Genomic DNA, 19,010 nt, shown 5'->3' with positions numbered 1-19,010 from the left:
TTAGCCCCACCAGAACTGCTGAAGTGACACTTCTGAATGAGAGGTTTCCAACTGTTTTAAGTATTTTTTAGGCCCTTATCACTGCAGACATGTTTACTATTCATCGCCAAAGCAAAGGTTTTACTGATAACATTAACAATGACTCTGTTCTTTTAAAGTCAGTGTGACAGTGAGCCAACATGAACAATACCAGCACCCTGAAACTGAAGCAGCTAAATGGAATTCAGCCATCATTCACTTTATTATTTACATCCGTGTTTCTTTCTACAGTGACAAGTCAAAACGTCTTCAGTGAAAATTACTTTTGTTTATGATGTTTTATTTTTTGAGTGATCATGTGGAAAAGAAAAACAGAATATAAATGTATAATAATAAGAAGAAAATGATAATGGTAAATAACCACAAATAATTACAAAACATGTTATACATTTATAATGAAATAAAGGGCACATACACATACATTTGTTTGTGTATGTATGTCAATTAATTTCCATACTTCCATACAATTTAGACAAATATCGTGCATATCCACAATTATAGATGAACACTTGCTTAGAAATATTACGGTTTGTGTTGACAGTAAACATTGTGATTCATTTGATTTCATGTTTAATGTTAAATAAGTTGTTTTTAAAGTTGTTTTTTCCCCCACAGAACATAACATTATTTAATATGAGATTTCTTTCAGACAAATTGCTATAATAGAATAAGCAGCAGCAGTATTGAAAGTATTCTTTGTTAACTTAAAGTCTTTCTCAGATGCTTCAAACCAGTTCTCAGGTTTTCACCACAAATGTTGAAAAATGTTGGTGTAATAAGCAGCTGACACAGCGGCTTGACTAACATTTTATTTTCATAGAGCAGACCAAATTCTACATTTTAAAAGTGATACGACCGAAGATATTATAAACATATGTTTGGTAATTACTGTGTGTTTAACATATTTGTTTACATCCTCTTTAAAAGGATGACATCTTCATGGGACTTCATTGCATCAGCTCATTTAGGACTTTATCTGGCTCTGTAATAATGTTAACCACCCACTGATGCCTCGGACCCTGACAGTATCTCTCCTTACCACACCGTGTTTCTAATCCTCTGAGCACCTTGACATGCTATCTTCCACTGCACCTTCCATTTTACTTATAAACATTTGTAACATCCAGGCTGCACTATTTCAGCGATATTCTTTATGAAAGGTTAACACATGGGTGTCTGTTTCTGTTTGAGACACTGAATACCATTAAACCATCTAGATCTCCATTAACTTGAATTTGTCGTCTTTCTTTTATCGTCTCCCTTTGTAGTGTTGTTTTCACATTTGAATCTGTTTGCTCTGTTTTTCTTTTAAACATATTACTGAAAACTGTGATGTATATTTATTCAGATTCATTCAAATTAAGCTATCAGATTGATATTCACTGATCACTTTTGGATTGATGGAGAAAATTGTCCAATTAAACACCAAACTTTTACTCATACTGTTCATAACGGGTATTGCTCCAATCATCTAACAAACGATTGATCACTTAGAACGACCACAAAACCTCTTGTGATTCTGAAAATGCCTTAAAGTCATCAAGCACTTGAGTAAAAGCTAAATCGGAAATAATGTTTAAGTTTAAAGTAAATGTGTGCTACTATCCAAATGTTAGCTAATTCATCTCTTTACCGGCACATGTCGTCCCCCCCCCCCCCCCCCCCCCCCCCCCCCCCCCCCTGCCTGTATATTTACATTGAAGGAAAACAGGAACAGGTTAAAAACAAAGCCTATTTATAAACAACGTGACTCTCTTCAACACATTTTCTGATATTCAACACAGATTTATTTAGAAAGAGCTGAGGATTATCTGGAGATAATATTTATTCCATAATGCTTACAATAATTATAGCCCCTTCATTTAAAAAAAGCTGAATTCAACAAACAAATACAAAGCTTCTCTTTGCGATGGTGGAGCAGGCGACTGTTTCTCTAACACTAGACAGCAGACAGTCTCCTCTCAGACAACTATCTGACGGACGTGTTGTGATTGTGTAAAAGCTGGATCTCTTGTATGTCCTTCTGTCAGAGAGTCTTTGTTCTGTGTTCATTACAGTCTTGTGACACAGTGCTAGAGCTGGTGACACACACGCACGCGCGCGTCTTACAATAGTTGTTTTTCTTTCCTCCATCAGCCGATGGATAGCAGCACGTGGCCTCCACGTCACGCGAACATCAGCACCTCGGACAGCAGCCTCTGTCAGTGCGCTGCCTGCTGCGGATGGAGCTCATCTTCTCAGCCGCAGGACGGAAGGTGTTTTTTTTAAAGGAAAACTGCTTTCTGTAACTAAACCGATAAAGAAGTTTAGGTTTGAGCCGACGTGCCTAAAATAAACAACTGACAATCAACACCCTGGAGGTCGTGGACACGTCGCCGCAGCCTGCCATGTGGCAGTTTATTGTTTTACTGATTCACGGAGGCCTTGGTTTAATTTGGTGAAGATTTAAGGATGATGTGCGGTTGTTTCAACAACCCGGAAGGGACGCTTGCAGCCTGCTGTCGGCTCAGTTTGTGTTCGCAGGAATCCATATCTGACACCTCTTTCCTCCGGATTTTTGGCGCAGAGATGTTTGGGAAAAACAGAGAACTGTGAGTGCAACTTGTCGTGAAATCAATTTGAATTGTTCTTCAGATTTGATTTTTTTCGTATCCTTCTCTAACACGCAACGCTGCTGGATTGTAACTTTGTAACGGGGTTGTCGGAAGGTGTGGGACGAAAGCCACTCGATCTAACAAAAAAAAGGCTCGAGCGAAGAAGAGACAAGAGGAAAAACTGGTGACTTGATGGATGCCACTGCGAGACAACAAAGGATGCACGCTTTGCTGTCGTGATATCATCTCCCCTGTAGGTAAATGGAGAAACTCAAATGTAAATCGGCTTTGACTTAGTTGTTAATAGGATTTAATATCAACCCCCTCAGACACCCTCGCTACTTTTCCACCTGAAGACAAATATACTCCAACATTTGTCCGCTGATGATTTAGAAACACCAAGTGGAACAATGCAGTGCTTCTTAACCGGGTTGAAAATGTGGGCATGGGAGAAAGATGCTGGACGCTTCTGACTTTTATGTTGGTGCCTCACAGTTCGTGCAGCTTTTAGCCTCCATTGGCTCTATCCAGGAGAAATAATGCTCCCCTATTGGCTGGATTGCGGTCCACATGCTATAACAACAGGATATGCAAAGCGCTGTGGGCTAATGGGATGGGATAATAGCCCATCGTGCTTCCTTGACCGAGATCTGTATTTTATTCAATAGGATGTAAATTGCCTACTTGGAATCAAATGGTTTGGATGCCATAGCATTAATAATAACAGGCCTAACAATAATAATAGTAATGTTGATTTTAATTTATAATGGACCTGCCACAGTCAAGCTGAGGGCTGTTTTGTCTCACAGAGCAGTTGTGCCTGTGTAGTAAAGCTGCTGAAGAATGTTTAAGTATCGCATCCGGACGTTTTTCAATGAACTCAAAGTGTTGTTACTGATGCGCTCTGGATCAAGCAGGAGGACTGGCACGGGAACAGACCCGGACACGCAGACCAGGATGCGAGGGCTCGCTATAGGAGGCTGTGGTTGGCCGCCGTTGAACTGCTCTCACCGGGACGATGAGGAGGAATATTATGGCTCTGACTCCCGGCCACGCAGCCTGGATTTGGAGGATACAGAAGAAGACAAACCCGAGGGAGGAGCCCTGGACGCCGCTTCCCTCCCGAGTCTCTCAGAGAGCGGGACGCGATCACCGCAATGCCGGATCTGCTTCCAAGGCCCGGAGACGGTATAGTTAGTTAAATAATAAAGGTAGTACTGTGAGTGCCTGCGCTTTAACAAGGGGTCAGCTATCCAGTAGGGACCTGGTGCCCATGAGCAAACATCAATAATTGCCTAGGGGCTCCAGAAACCTGTAGGAACCTGCACTACAGCAATGCAGGTCCTTGCTGGTTCAGGGGACCGCAAACCACGTGGTGCTCATCTGAGAAAGTCTGTTCAAAAGCAGGTCACGAGAGGCCATGTTCACTACTTTACTGTTGTTTGAGCTCAAAAATCCAAAGAAATTTCACCATGAAAATGAATACTAGAATACGCGAAAGTGAAAATTAAACTTTGTTGTTTTAGGAAAACAAACCAAATTCTTGGTAGAAAGTTGACTCATATAATTTTTGCAAAATATTTCTACAATATAGGCCTATCTAGAAATAACAGCTTGCCACGTAAACCTTTTAAAGTTTTGAACCAGTTTTCAGCCTTAAGTCAAAAACTAAACTGAAGCAACAGAGGCCGAGACATCCTGACTTTTGCGAGTCAAGCTTAGAAAAAGATCCAACATTCACCATAATGCAACTCAATTGTATATTTTTTGCAAAACTCTCCCTGCTTTGTAAATTTCAATGTCTTTGTCCATGTCAATTTGTTATAAATTTATAATCTCCTAGCTCAAACTGACCCAGATGACGTCATCAGGGTTATTTTCTCAGATCTGAAGAGCCACAGAAGACATTATTATCTTAACTCTTTCCACATGCTGAGGAGTGGTCCTCATAACAAGTAAACTGATACTTGTGTGAACGAATTCAATTTTAAAAACTCATTTTACACTTAAAAACCCAACTGTTTCAAAGACCTGGAAGTGTGTATTAAGGCTGCTATACTTATAAGATCCAGAATGACTAAGACTATAAGGAACTAATCCATCAACAGTGATCGGATCAGTAATATATTCAGCATCTGATGCTCAAAATTAGACCATTTTACAAAAGCACTGAAGAAAGATTTCTCCAAGGGATTTGAGTGAGGGAGGCAGTAGAAGTTTCAATAATTTGTGGCAGGACTCTTCAGTAGGAACCATTAATACAGTTATCAAACCTTTGATCATTCCTTTAGGCTACAGAAAGGTCACATGAAGTACAGTGTCTTCCTCTCACATGAAGGAGAGCTGAGGGGATGGATGCACAGAAAGTTAAAATGTTTTTAAAAAGCTTATGTCATTCTTGTCTGAGACGTGGCATCTGAGCAATAAAGGATGAAATCAGCCTCAGAGACAGTCTTTGCTAGAGATCTCAGAAAGTTTTTGTTTCCCCTCCAGATATCCAACTAATTACAGACCTAGCACATTACCTGGAGTCAGACAGAAAATAAAATGAGACGTGCAAGAGTGTTGTCAGTCCGAGGGCCTTAGGGAGTCTCACACTGACAGCAAAAACCTGCACCAGATGTCCTGTGATTTCTTTCGAGGATACTTGAAAGTGACACGAGAGAAGCAAACTGTATCCATGAATGCGTTAAGCCGAACATAGTGAAATGCATCAAAGCCAGAATACCGAAGACTCTCTCTTTACTACATTTTGATTCACGTTTTGAATTTCTGATATCCTCTGAACACATCAACCACGTCTTAAAACCTTTTCGTAACAATGAGGCACCGTTGCTTTTATTCCCTAGTCATAATTAAATGGGAGATCAACTGTTGAAAGCTTTTCTCAGGAATTTACTCCATTTATTTCTGTATGTCCAATTGTCATGGAGTTGATCACTGCTCCAAAAATCTCATCCCAACTGTTGTTGTGAACGGAGAGAAAGGCAAGCTGACAAATTCATGCAACTGTTAGAGAGACGTTGGAGGGTTGGAGATACAGGATCCTAGACACTGCTGATGGAGACAATAAACACTGGGTGGTTACTTGTACAGGCACAGAATAATGCATACGTATATATGAATGACAGAGAAATTTAAAGAGTCATTAGTTATTTTATTTATTATGTTCTATATTACTGCACCAAGCAGTAACAATTGTTTGAGAAAATTGCTCTGAAGAGCCAATGAAGAGAAAAAAACATGAAAATAGCAGTTAATTGGCAACGAAAGTGAACCTTAGACGTAGTAACAAGGGAGCTGTGGGAGCTTTGATCTTACTGACCCAGAGACAATGAAACAGGAAAAAACGTTCCTCGACCTTTCGATTTTATAAGGGAGATGGGATAGCTTTGTCGCACTTTAACTGTAACAAAACCAGAGTCACTGAAGACCTGTAAACACCAACATATAGATTTAACAAACCTGGGGAGAAGCAGGAACTCAATAGAAACCTGGTCAAATATACAAAAACCTGAGATGCACAAGAGTGTCAGGAATCATGGGAGTTACTATGCAGACATCAAAGCTTTAATGACAAATACTCTTAAAGTGATAAGATCGGGTTAAAAGAAAGCTGCAGATAGGTAATAATTACATTAAATGGTAACAATGATTTGTAGTTTGTCATTATTACTTGATGTTTAATGTCACTTTGAAACCCTTTCTCTCGCTGATAAATACACCAAAACATCATTGGAGACAAATATACTAATGTCAACCGTAACCCAAAATGTGTAACAAAACATAACAAAACTAAGAAAATACAAGCTACAATGCAATGATGTCATGCTCCATCAAAACAGCCCCATTCTTTCTAATATCTTACGTTTCTTAACTTATTAGTCCATGTGCATGCATACTGTGTAGTTTCATATTGATCATATTTGTTGGTGCTTGCTCCAAGCTGTTATCTTTTTAATCCCTTTGCCAGCTTCATAACAGCAACAAAACTGAATACGTCAACACTGTGCCTTCAGTAGATAAAATATGACAGTAACATTGTCAGGGCTGAGGAGGCAAGTTGTTCTATTTGTGAAAAAGATCTTCATCTTTATTTTTACTGTCATCTTCGCCAAATCAAATCTTGTAACAGGCAGATTTAATAATAGCTTCAAGATCCTGCTGAATGCAGCTGCTTGTTTTGTCCTGCAGGGAGAGCTGTTGGGCCCTTGTCGCTGTGCTGGCTCTGTGCGTTGTACTCACCAGTCCTGCCTTATCCGCTGGATCAGTGAGAGAGGCTCCTGGAGCTGTGAGATCTGCTACTTCAAGTACCAGGTCCTGGCCATCAGCACCAAAAACCCACTTCAGGTACAGCCGCTCTGTCTCTGTCTCTCTCTCGCTCTGTGTTCATCTTTAATGTGGAAATATTCTTTAAAGGACGTTTAAAGGAACAATATCAATAAAGTCCTTGACGTTAGACTGCCAAGCTACATGGCAGAAAGCCATCTGCAAACTTTACGGTGCCAGATTTGAGTGAGTGATTGGCAGTTATCACAGTAGAGGTCATTGATCAGAAGGTGAATGTAATGGCATGCAGTAGAGGCAATGCAGTGCTGACATCACCCATTCCACGAAGGCATTTTGGACTGATTTTGTCCTGTCAACGTGCACTGATTCCTAACAGGAAGCATGTTGCTGTTGGCAGATAAGTAGCAAATATGTAAATTTTCACAGAGCTATTTATACTGTTTTTTTTTTTTTTACTGACAAATGGAGAAGAAGAAAGTGACGAGGACTTATAGGAAGATGCCAAGAACAAATGAATGAGACACTGCACATTTCCAAAGTGTGTGTGGCACACAGACAGTAGACGAACAGACAGAATCACCAAATGTTGTCAGCTTCTGAATGCTGGAACAGAGAAACTATCAGATGAAATACTTGTTCCCTCAGACGCTTGTCTTGCTACAATCCCTGCATCTATAAATGGACACTATAATATTCCTGGAGAACTGGTGTGATGGTATTAGTGAAATTGTTTAATTCATTCAGCAATTCTCTAATTTACTTAAATAAAGGGTTTCACTATCTGTGTTAAAGCCTGGCAGCAGAGGCTCAGTGAACCTGTTATTTTATAGCACGTTGGTGACTGATAAAGCACTGTGGTTACATCAATATAAAGGTGTAGAGCTTTACACTCTGAGACAAACCCTGCACTATTACAGTTTCTCACATAGTAGAGAAGGATTTTGAAATTGACATCTAAAGTTCAAAGTTTCAGTCCATTTTTGTTTTTGTTCTAGTGGCAGGCCATCTCTCTGACTGTCATTGAGAGGGTGCAGATTGCAGCCATCATCTTGGGCTCTTTGTTCCTCATCGCCAGTATCTCCTGGTTGGTGTGGTCCTCTCTCAGCCCTTCAGCCAAATGGCAGCGGCAGGACCTTCTCTTCCAGATATGCTACGGCATGTATGGCTTCATGGACATAGTTTGTATAGGTAAGACACACACATAACTATGTAATCTGGTACTGTTTATAAGGCATATGGAGACAGCTCATGGTATACTTAATTCCAATTAGTTGCTATCTAGAGTATTAACAGGTCAGCTGAGTACGGGAAAAATTGGGCAAATTGTTTACAGGCCAGCACACAATTAAACATTTCCAATAAATTAACAATACATTCATATTTACTGGGGTTAAAATGGAGCAGCTATTTCAAGGCTATAATCAGTGCCAAATTACAAGTATAATTCAGCTTTTAATTAACCAGTCTTATTAACAAGACTGACAGTCTACAGTCATGCTAGCGGCTCTGTGGATCACCAAATGTAATAACAATTTAGAGGGGGAACCAAATTTCATGGCAACCCATCCAGCAGTAGACATTTCACTCAAAACCCCAAATGTGAACCTCATGGCAGCACCAGAGGAAAAGTCAGGAGATCAGCACAGTCATCCTGGGCATTATGGATCTCTTTACCAAATTTCAGGGCAATTTATTTAAGAGTTGTCAAGACATTTTTCCAAAGAGCCCAAAATGTCACCGTGCTGGCGGTGCTAAGAAAAGTCAGGTGATCATGACGTGAGTAGGATACATCCTCTGGTGACCATGAATGTCTGTACAAAGTTTCATGACAATCCATCCAATCGATGCTTTTATCATTATCTCTTACTCAGTAGCTGACTGCAAAGCACAATGGAGATAGTTTACACAAACAATACAGTAATCTATGTGCTATTTGTTTATTCTAAGTGCACAAACAAGTGCAGAAATAACATTTGCGTTGCACGAGTATATTTGTTGCATTCTGTCTCTGCTTTTTTTTTCTCTTCCTTGAAGGGATTTTCATCGACACGTGTTTCTAATCACACATCAGTCCAAAATACCCACAAACAAGTCTAGTATATTAATCTTTTTATTTTTGAGAACATATAGTTCTTATTCACTCTGTACCTTTTACTACTTCCTGATTCTCATCGAACAAACAACTGTTTGTCTATATGTAACCTTGCTTCCTGCCCCGACCTCCCCCACCCTTTGTCCTTAATGCCCAGGCCTTATAATCCATGAAGGATCGTCTGTTTTCCGGATCTTTAAGCGCTGGCAGGCGGTGAACCAGCAGTGGAAAGTGCTGAACTATGAGAAAGCTAAGGACTTAGGTGACCCCATCAGTTCCAGCAGTAAAGGTCGTGTTGACAGGAACTCAGACAGCGGACAGAGAGCGAGTCGACATGTCAGGACTATTCTCAACCACCACTGTGGCTATACCATTTTACACATCCTCAGCCAGTTAAGACCCAACAGTCTGCGCAGAGCCAACCATGAGGTGGTCATGAGGGTGACCACTGTATGAGGCTGGGTCATTCAGACAAGTGCTCTGATGTCTGACGAGGAGATCAAAGTGTTGATTGGGATTTAATGAAAAAAAAAATCCCAATCTGCCACATAAACACTGCCGTCAACTTCTAGTCTCACATTTCCCTCTCAGAATCTCCCTGAGCTCAAAGTGGACAACAAGAGATATTTGGGCAAAGGGAGAACATTGCAGTTTTATCGGAGACTTTAAAGACAAAGACTGAAAACAAGACAAATAAGACAAAATGCATACATTTAGAAAAAGAAAAAGCTTCTTAGAGCTATTAAGCTTCTTTTTTTTACGACCATAACCCATGTTACAACATGTTTTTTTTATGTTTTGCTTTCGAAAGAAAAAAGAAAATGATTGTCATTAAGTTTGATTTGGATTTTACTCTATAAGAGAGAGTTTGATAGTGAAAATGATTGTGCTCCTACTCATGTGACCATAACATTGGCCCCAGCCCCCATAATTTAACATATTCCTGACGGTCCACGTCAATGGATCAGATATTGAAAAGCCCAATAAAACAAGGCACAATTGCTTAAACTATCATACCCTTAAAGTACAATTAATGTTTTGTAATAAAGACTTTGTTGATCTCAAAGTGGAACTGTGTGTTGTGTTTTATCTCATTTTTAGGCAACAAGATGGATCTTAGCAAATTTTGCTTGAAAACAAATGTATACATCATAGTATAATTGTCTTAAAAAATCTGGGAGAGGCTTGAGTGAAAATCCATTCACATTTCCAAGGACAGAGAAAGACAAAGGGCGAGCTCAGTTTACAGTCTTCTGTGCACCTATGAGCGAAAAACAAGTTTCTGGTGAAGCCTTCCAGCAGCAGGGGACTATAATGTGTCAACCCTTCTTGACAGAGTGAACTGAGAAGATACAGCTGACTCAGAGGACACCCAGAGGGACCTGCAGCATTTCCATTTAATAGACACCACAGTGAAGATTATAAAAGTGAGAAAAACCTATACGAGCCACTGAGTGGCTTCAGGAAGTTTTAAGAATCCTTCACTTATATTCGCTATATTCCCTGAACTCTGTATTTGTGATGTTTGACTCTGGGTGGGCTACTGTTTCTATTGGAAACATTTTCTCCCCAGTACAACATATCAACAATTATATCACATCAACAACAATAATAACTAATAGCGATAGTTAGTAGATACGACATAATAAAATACACCTGCATCTGTTTAAAATAATAATGTGGACTTTCAGCTTAAAGTAGCCTTGTGAAATTAAACTTTGTCGCAACACAATGGTCATTTTAAGTAGATTTTGCCATGTAGAATAGAGGCATTTTATTTATTTTTTGAGACCATATTCCACCCTTTACAAGATTGAATAAACACAGTACACCTACACAGTACAAGGCTATGTGATTACAGCAGCTCCACTGTCTTCACACTCAAATTAAACAATCTGAGAATGGACAATTACTATTGAACTGACCTGTGATGAGATGTCACTCATAGACATGCCAATAGATAATAAAATACAAGGACAGAAATGTTTATTATTATTAATAATAATAATAATAATAATAATAATAATAATAATAATAATACATTTGATTTGTATAGCGCTTTAAAAGGTACTCAAATATGCTTTACATGGTAAAAACAGAAACAATAGAAGCAATTATAATACAAACAAAATAGATGACATAGCAGCAAGGAACAGCACAAAAAAACATACATAACTAGTAAGTACACTACTGTATTTTTGCTACTTTAAGGACATACTTTTAAGTGACTTCTCATCGAGGATGTAAAAAAATTACAGCAAACCTGGCAACCCTGAAAAGACGCATGGTGATGACGCGATATCGCTGCGACTCATAACCGGTGTGGTAAACTAACCAGAAACGAACGTGACTTACTGGGGAATCGACTTCGTTTATTTAATAATTAGGTGACAGAGTGACTATTGTCGCGAGTAACGTCTCTAATTTGATCCAAAATGACGTCGTCAATGCCGCAGAAACGTTACTACCGACAGCGAGCCCATTCAAACCCGATGGCTTACCACACGTTTGACTAGTGAGTGAGGAACATGTGTCCGAGTTCCATAGCTGCACCACACAGTGCTCATGCAACTTTCTTTTGTGTAACGTGACCTGCCAACCTTCTTATTATCAGTTCCTACTGTGTGTTTCTCCGTTGGTATGTCGCAAAAAGTTTTGTTTTTTGTTGCATATGATTTGGATATTTATCTGAGACGACAGTCTCCGACACAATATAATGTACAGTAGGTGCAAACAACAATGAAAAGCTATATTTAACAAGTAATCTCTTTTCAAAACCACTATCTCTGTTACTGTGATGATCCACAGACTTCCCTGTCAGCTGTTTTGATGTTTCTACTTTACACAATAGTTCAATTGAATTGAATTCCTCCTCAGTCCTGTGTGTCCTGAGGAGATGGACTGGTCCGAGCTGTATGCAGACGTCTTCACTGGCAACCCATCTGACAAAGAGACCCCTCGAGTTGAGTTTGCAGACATTGGATGTGGATATGGGGGGCTTTTAGGTAGTTATGTCGCTGTTCTGACACCACACAGTTTTCACAGATCACAGTTTTGCTCTGTGTTGACCTCATGTCCCCTTCTCTCGTGTGTCCCTGTGTGTCTTCACCCAGTGGAGTTATCCCCACTTTTCCCAGACAAGCTCATGCTGGGCATGGAGATCCGAGTGAAAGTGTCCGATTATGTTCAGGATCGTATCCGATCCCTGCGTGCCTCGGAGCCAGGATGCTACCAGAACATCGCCTGCCTTCGCAGCAATGCGATGAAGTATCTCCCCAACTTCTTCTCCAAAGGACAGGTAGGCCTGCACCTGTGTGATAAAACTCAAAAACTCCTCGAGATCCTAACAGAACTGTTTTTCACTGAGGAAGATTTATGGAATTTGTTGTATTGGAAGAAAAACGTACACATTTGACATTTTCAGAAAAAATACATTTTGTTTGTAGTTTTAACATTTGTCCATTGAACCGCTTCCCTCATTTCTTTGTCCTGCTCGCCAGCTCAAAACGGTCTTGACCCAGCACCGTTTAAAGTCTCCGTTCCCCTCGAATCTCCTCAATTAACTCAAGAAACCTAAATTACCAGCAGCATCTGGCTTCTGCAGCTTTTTAGCTGAGCCTCACAGTTGCTGTCTTTACCTGCAGTTCAACAGAGGTTCATTAATTTAGAACACCTGCGTCATAAGTGTCTGTACGGTATTATCACATTAAACATCAAACTTTCCTAAAATACTGCTATTAGCGCTAAAATATAGTGCAACTAGTTCACACCATGATTGTCTGTGATTAAATCAAACCTAACGAACTACACTACGAACTGAGTTTATGATCCAAGCCACCAGTTATAAGCAAGAACTTAACGTATGTTTTACCTGCTGAAAGGCACGTTATGACATCACAGTGATATGGGCTCTTACCAGCAGCTATTATAACTCCACTCACCCATCTGCACTCCATCTCTTTGTTACCAATAACAAATACCACGGGCTGAGCTCTGGGGATGAATGAAATGTGTGACATCTTGAAACAGGAAGTTTTATTTGTAAAATGCGTGGAGCTAGTCACGTGACTTGCGACTCACGTTACTAACGACTGATGTGACAAAATGTCAGTCTACTGCTCTAGAACATCCGTCTCCTGGACGGGAGTCCGACGTTGGTTTGACCCACCCGCCATGCGGAGACGGTCTAATTATAACGAGGGCGGGTTTACATGGGAGTTAGTTGAAAGCCGGATGCATCGGTATCAGACGCCGAGGGGCACTGACCAACCGTCGGTATTTGACGAGTTAGGAGTTGAGACCGGGTTGCACACGGACTGTTAACCTGCGTTCAACCGAAGCCGGCCCCGAGCGTGATTAGTCGGTTCAACTCGGACGACAAACGGAAACCAAGAAGGCTTCTGACACCAACATCTCGTCCCGTTGCCAGATTGAGCATGTGAATAAAATTATTAAGTTATAGATACAGTTATGGGAACTGTTGGCAGTATTGTTACCATCAGAATGTTTGACCACATTATATATGTATACCGGCTCATTTCAACAAACGCTGTACACAACACTTGCATACTGCAGCACATAAACCTGCGGGTCTACTACAGCGTGGCCTCTAATAACCGGTTTGTTCCGGCGCTGCCAAGGTAACAAGAATATGCACATTTCTCACAACAAATAATTACTTTCCTCATGTTCAACATATTGTCTCACTGATTTTATACGGATTGCTCATTAAATCCAGGATTTCACAACAATGGGGTCCTTGACTGACACGTGAGGCAGCTGAGTATAGAGCGTGCACGACGCCATTTATCCGTTCCAATTAGCTGGTAATCTGTGACTTGTTGAAAGTCGCATTAGATTACGCAGTGTGGGCTTAGCGTACCAGGGTTTAGGTGCCCTCGGTAAAAAAAACTTCAACTCAAATGCCCCGAGTGAGTATAAACTGAGAAATTAACAGAGGAGAGTAATTGCTAATTGATGTTTTATTTAGTAACACATACATTGATTACATTTATTGTTATTTTGATATGCTATGTCAGGTAATTTAAGATAGACGCTTATTTCTATAGCCTGAGTTAAGGCCTTTTGCCGAACTGACATTGGAAATGTTTCAGAGAAACGGCCTAGTTTTGAAAGAGAAGTTTGTCTTGGCTTTGCATCAACGTGCTTTATTTTGCAGACAGTGACACTCCCTTCAGCTCCTTCATAAGTCGCATCTCTTGACTCGCTTTAATTCACCAGGGACGAACATGTTTCTAGCTGCAGCTTGCTTTAGTATTAGCGTCTTCCTCGCTCGTGTTTAGAAACAAAACTGTCGTAGAAATAAAAGACGACCACCTAGAGTCTGGGTCCTAGACTAGTGCTCAGAATCTAGTCCCAATCCTTCTGGCATGCCCGATGTGTTTTAAGTGTTGACACATATATTCACATATTCTAAAGACATGAAGTACTTTTTTTCCCGCTCTTCTTCGTATGTTTTTTAGCCAAAAATGATTCTCCCATCATCACCAAAGCAGCCCTGAGGCTTCAGCAGTCCCTGGTGATTATCCCCACATCTTTCTGTCTGTACCTGACATTATTTATTTAAACTAATGAACAGTTACTGGAATAGTTTTGAATGTATCTGCCAGACTGATATCAATGCAGCCTTCACTTGTGCACTCGTCAGAGACCGAGACATGGGGGAGAAAAAAAACTCAAGAAGGGAAATTCCAGTGTTGCAGTCAGCAGCGCTTAAAAAAAGTAACCGCAAAACCTAACAAAGGGTGCGTTTATTTATTTAGATAATAATCAAACATTCTATTTTTATCTTGTGTGTGTGAAAGACACCATGTAATTACCAGAGTTTAAAAGAGCAGTCTGTTTTTCATGCCTCTGCAACGGCCCGGGAGGAGGCATTGTGTTCTCGGGTTGCACCTCCGTCCGTCTCGTTCCCATGAATGTAATATCTCAGAAACGCCTCGAGGGAATTTATTAACATCTGGCACAAACGTCCTCTTGGATTCGAGGGTGAACTGATTGGATTTGGGGAGATCTCGTGAATGCAATATCTCAGGGAACACCTTGAGGGAATTTCATTACGTCTGGCTCAATCATCCACTCGGACTCAGAAGGAGACGTATCACTCTGCAGCCATTGGTTCAGAAGTCATTTAGACTTTGTGTGACCCGTTCTTGAATAAAAGATTTATTATAATCTGATGAACTGATTATAATCTTGTGGCTAACAATCCCCGTGACTTTACAAAACCATAATTCATATGCTGATTATAGCAATTTAACACGAATGTCTAAAAGGATCAAATTATGAAGCTTTTTGGTTTCTGGCCGTCTTTTTGTGTCTTTCAGCTCAGTAAGATGTTCTTCCTCTTTCCTGACCCTCACTTTAAGAAGACCAAGCACAAGTGGAGGATTATTAGTCCCACATTGTTGGCAGAGTACGCCTACACGCTGAGAGTCGGGGTATGTACATGTGTAAGACTTGTTCCAGCTCGTGCTGAAACGATTAGTCCATCAACAGAAATTTTACCTGCAGTCATTTTGACAGTTGTTTGTGATTCATTGAGCACAAATTCTAACAACAACATTCACCGGCTTTTCAAATATGAGGATAACACATTTTTGAATGAATACATTTGGGTTTCAGACAGTTAGTTGGTCAAAACAAGAGATTTTATCTCGAGCTTTGACGGTACCTTTTTTACATCTTTTTAGACTGATGCAGGTTTTTGAAAATCGTTTGTAGTTGCTGCGGTTGTTCCAGCCAAGTCGTTGTTCAATGTTTGACTCTGAATCATTTTTTTAAATTGAAGATTCACAGACGTAAACACAGGAAATGCCAAAATGAAGTTGAAACTTGCCTTTTAAATGGTCTGTTTAGCCAAAATACCAACATTTCTCCATCGTCAACAAATGCCATGAAAAGACTAAAGCCAACAATACTTTGTGTCCTACCGTCCAACATCACTACACTGTTGGTGGTTGGTTGGCATGCAGCCACAAGCCCATTCATTCCCAGTGAAGAAGGAAGTGATTAAAAAAACGGGTCACAAATGTGTAGTTTCATATTTAATGGTTAAATGATTTCCATTTTAGTAAATGTCACTCAAACAGCGTTAAATAGGGAAACTGTTTGGGACTATTTTCAGCTGCGGTCTAATGCAACGTTGGTGCGGTAGGGAGTATTTGCGGGTGCAGAACGGTGTCTGTGGGATCGACTTACAACGCAATGAAAGAACATGTCAGCCAGTCTAACAGTGAGGGCACATTGATGTGTTGTTATTAATTCTTTGAACAGTGGAGCTCTATGTATCGGCTGCACAGATGCTACTTGTAAGTAGGAACAATTTAATCGGATTTGTTGACAATAAAAAAAGTAGTATCACCAGCTTAATGCTTTAAGATACCATTGTTTCGGTAATAATATCGGAGCTACACCCAAACACAATGAAGGAGAATTGGATTTAATTCATTGACTTAATGGCACTGAAACCCAACTTCAGTAAAAGTTGAACAACGAGTCATTGCAGTGTGCAGAAATCCATGAATTCATTGAAATAAAATGCAACAACCGGTGTGGCCTCCAGCTGGTAGACATCTCTTCACACCCCGCTTCTGCCTGTCAGAGCAACAGGGAGACACTCGAATCAGACACGTTGCTGATGGAGGTTTCGGGAACAAAGGAAGGCTTGTGTCTATATTTGGCTTCTTTTGTTGTTTTTTCTCGCGCGTGTGCATTAATACATTGGTTTACGCAGATTTTGTGTGCATATGCGTTTGGGTGTGTCAGCTTTACGAGGGCCCTTGGCATGCAGCCATAACTGTGCTGGTGGGGAAACTGTCAGTAAAATGTTCATTTATAGAGGCAGTTTCATACCAACATTAACCTCCATCAAAAATCATTGTTGTTCATAAATGAATATCTTTTGAATCAGACTACGCCTGCAACGGTAAACGAGTGTGATTAGCATGAATCTGTGCACACAGCCTCTCATCCTCATCCTTCCTCCTCGAAACGAAACCCATACGTGCCGATATGCTCTTGTGTGGAAATCTGGGCCATTGCTGAATTTTCAGTAATGTTATCTGTCCGGCCACCAAAGTAAACTACAGTGTCATAGGTGATTAGCCTCTGTGTTGTCTGCAGGTTATTTTGATCTATTTTTAGCATGGACCGTTGCTATCCAGAGATGGTGAAACCACTCTGCTCCCATTCTGAAATCTTGGACAGTGTTTAATAGGAAAAATAAAACTGAATAAATCAGAGGTGTATTCAGTTTATTTGATAAATGCCGTAGGTTTATTTAGTGAGCGATAAATGGATGTTTAACGTCTTTTTCCCAGAACTGTGTCAATAACCTCCCTGTGTTTGTGTGGGCTTGTCAGGGTTTGGTGTACACCATCACAGATGTGGAGGAAGTGCACGTCTGGATGGTGAAGCACTTCACTGAACATCCACTGTTTACACGCGTCCTCGATGAAGAACTGGTACGTTGATCTGGACCTTTTCATCCCTTTGTCATCTGCTTATTGAAGGAAAAGAGGTCCGACGCATTATTGGAAGGAGTAGTTCGACATTTTGTGATAAACGCTTTTTCACTTTCTTAGTTGAATCATATCAATCTCATCTCTTTATACTAAATACGAAGCAAAGCTACACGGATTAGCCTTATGCTTCATTTAGGCAATGTTAGCAAAAAAGGGAAGAACAGAAAAAAAACAGAAGTCAGAAAAAGAACAGTTTTTCTGACTTGGGAATGTTCACGCATTATTCTAAGATGATCAACCTTGAAGTCCCACCAGATAAATGAGCTACTTCTGTTGTGTTACTTCTTTTGTTAAAGCAGACACAAGCAAACCGTGTACAGCTGCCTTTAAGGTAAGAGTTAAAAATGTGTTTGTTGATGAGATGACTGTTACCACTGTCTGGACAGACACGAGGAGCAATCTTCTCGGCAAGAAAGCAAATGTGTATTTCCCAAAATGTTGGACTATTCCTTTAATAAGTTCGTCATGTTTCCATTAATGATAGAATAAGAGCGAGAAATGTGGGTTTAACAAAAACAAGTTAAGTTGAGCTTATCTGACGCTGCATCCTTTTAATGTAATTGTTTTCGATCTTATTTTGACAGGTTGGTGACGTGATCGTAAATCGTTTGGGTACCTGTACAGAGGAAGGAAAGAAAGTGCAGAGAAATGGAGGGAAGAATTTCCTCGCAGTTTTCCGAAGGATTGAGGATTCAAACTAAGAGCGAAGAGTTTGGACGTGCAACGAACTGAAATGATGGTCGGGTGCAGTCGAGTGTACGTGGAGGATAATGCTGCTCTGTGGATCTGGAGCCTGTGGCTTGTTCCTCAGCACATGAACAGTGATATTAATGGACCAACATTTACATCATTACCCAACAGAGGGTTAGTGTTTGAGTTTGTTTCTCATAGTTTATGTATTTCATTTCTCAGCTCACAAAAAGACAGCACAAGGGAAGTAAATCATAAAATCATCTCTATTCAGACTAGACTTCTGAAATGTTTTGTATCGCTTTTTTAAATTGATTTTTAATGATTCACTTCTGTTTCTTTTGTTAAACTTCAAAGTGCTGTTTTGGATTTACTGTAAAACTAAATTCTTTTAGGACAACAGAAAGAAATCAAGTGTTGTCTTTGGTTCATTGTGTTGAACAGTACATTGACTGTGAACAGTTGAAATTGAAAATGGAAAGACTATATGTTGTGTTTTACATTAGTTACTTTAGGGCCACAAACTTTAGTCACAAACAGGACTAAAAAGAGCCGCTCTTTAGTCAACATCTTAGATTTTACTGACTGAGAAGGTTGCCAACAATCTTCATCCTGCTTATTTGCGATGGGTCATTGTCGGGTTTGAAAATAAACCCGCATGCTGCAGCACGTTCTGTGAGAAGTGAACGCAGCACAGTTTCAAATTCAACAGAGAACTGTGACACAAATCATGTTTAAATTTATTCTGTTTTGACAAAG

General features: G+C 40.1%; 2 protein-coding genes across 2 annotated transcripts; both read left to right on the top strand.

Annotated features, from left to right (window-relative positions):
- The first annotated feature begins 3,476 nt into the window (after window positions 1-3,476).
- LOC142970613 (E3 ubiquitin-protein ligase MARCHF9-like) lies at window positions 3,477-9,471 on the top strand. The gene is made up of 4 exons (XM_076110946.1): window positions 3,477-3,821; window positions 6,828-6,983; window positions 7,919-8,111; window positions 9,173-9,471. Exons 1-4 carry the CDS (start codon window positions 3,477-3,479, stop codon window positions 9,469-9,471), a joined length of 993 nt encoding a protein of 330 aa, XP_075967061.1.
- A 1,874-nt stretch (window positions 9,472-11,345) lies between these two features.
- Window positions 11,346-18,661, top strand: mettl1 (methyltransferase 1, tRNA methylguanosine). The gene is made up of 6 exons (XM_076110968.1): window positions 11,346-11,530; window positions 11,893-12,020; window positions 12,129-12,313; window positions 15,363-15,476; window positions 17,400-17,501; window positions 18,146-18,661. Exons 1-6 carry the CDS (start codon window positions 11,451-11,453, stop codon window positions 18,260-18,262), a joined length of 726 nt encoding a protein of 241 aa, XP_075967083.1. The 5' UTR covers window positions 11,346-11,450; the 3' UTR covers window positions 18,263-18,661.
- The last annotated feature ends 349 nt before the right edge of the window (window positions 18,662-19,010 follow it).

This window comes from Anarhichas minor, unplaced genomic scaffold (genome assembly GCF_050575085.1).
Source record: "Anarhichas minor isolate MPS153535 unplaced genomic scaffold, ASM5057508v1 ptg000043l, whole genome shotgun sequence".
In the NCBI taxonomy this organism is placed as follows: Eukaryota; Metazoa; Chordata; class Actinopteri; order Perciformes; family Anarhichadidae; genus Anarhichas; species Anarhichas minor.
Note: the sequence above shows the minus strand (reverse complement) of the source record. Positions and strands in the feature narration are given on the sequence as shown.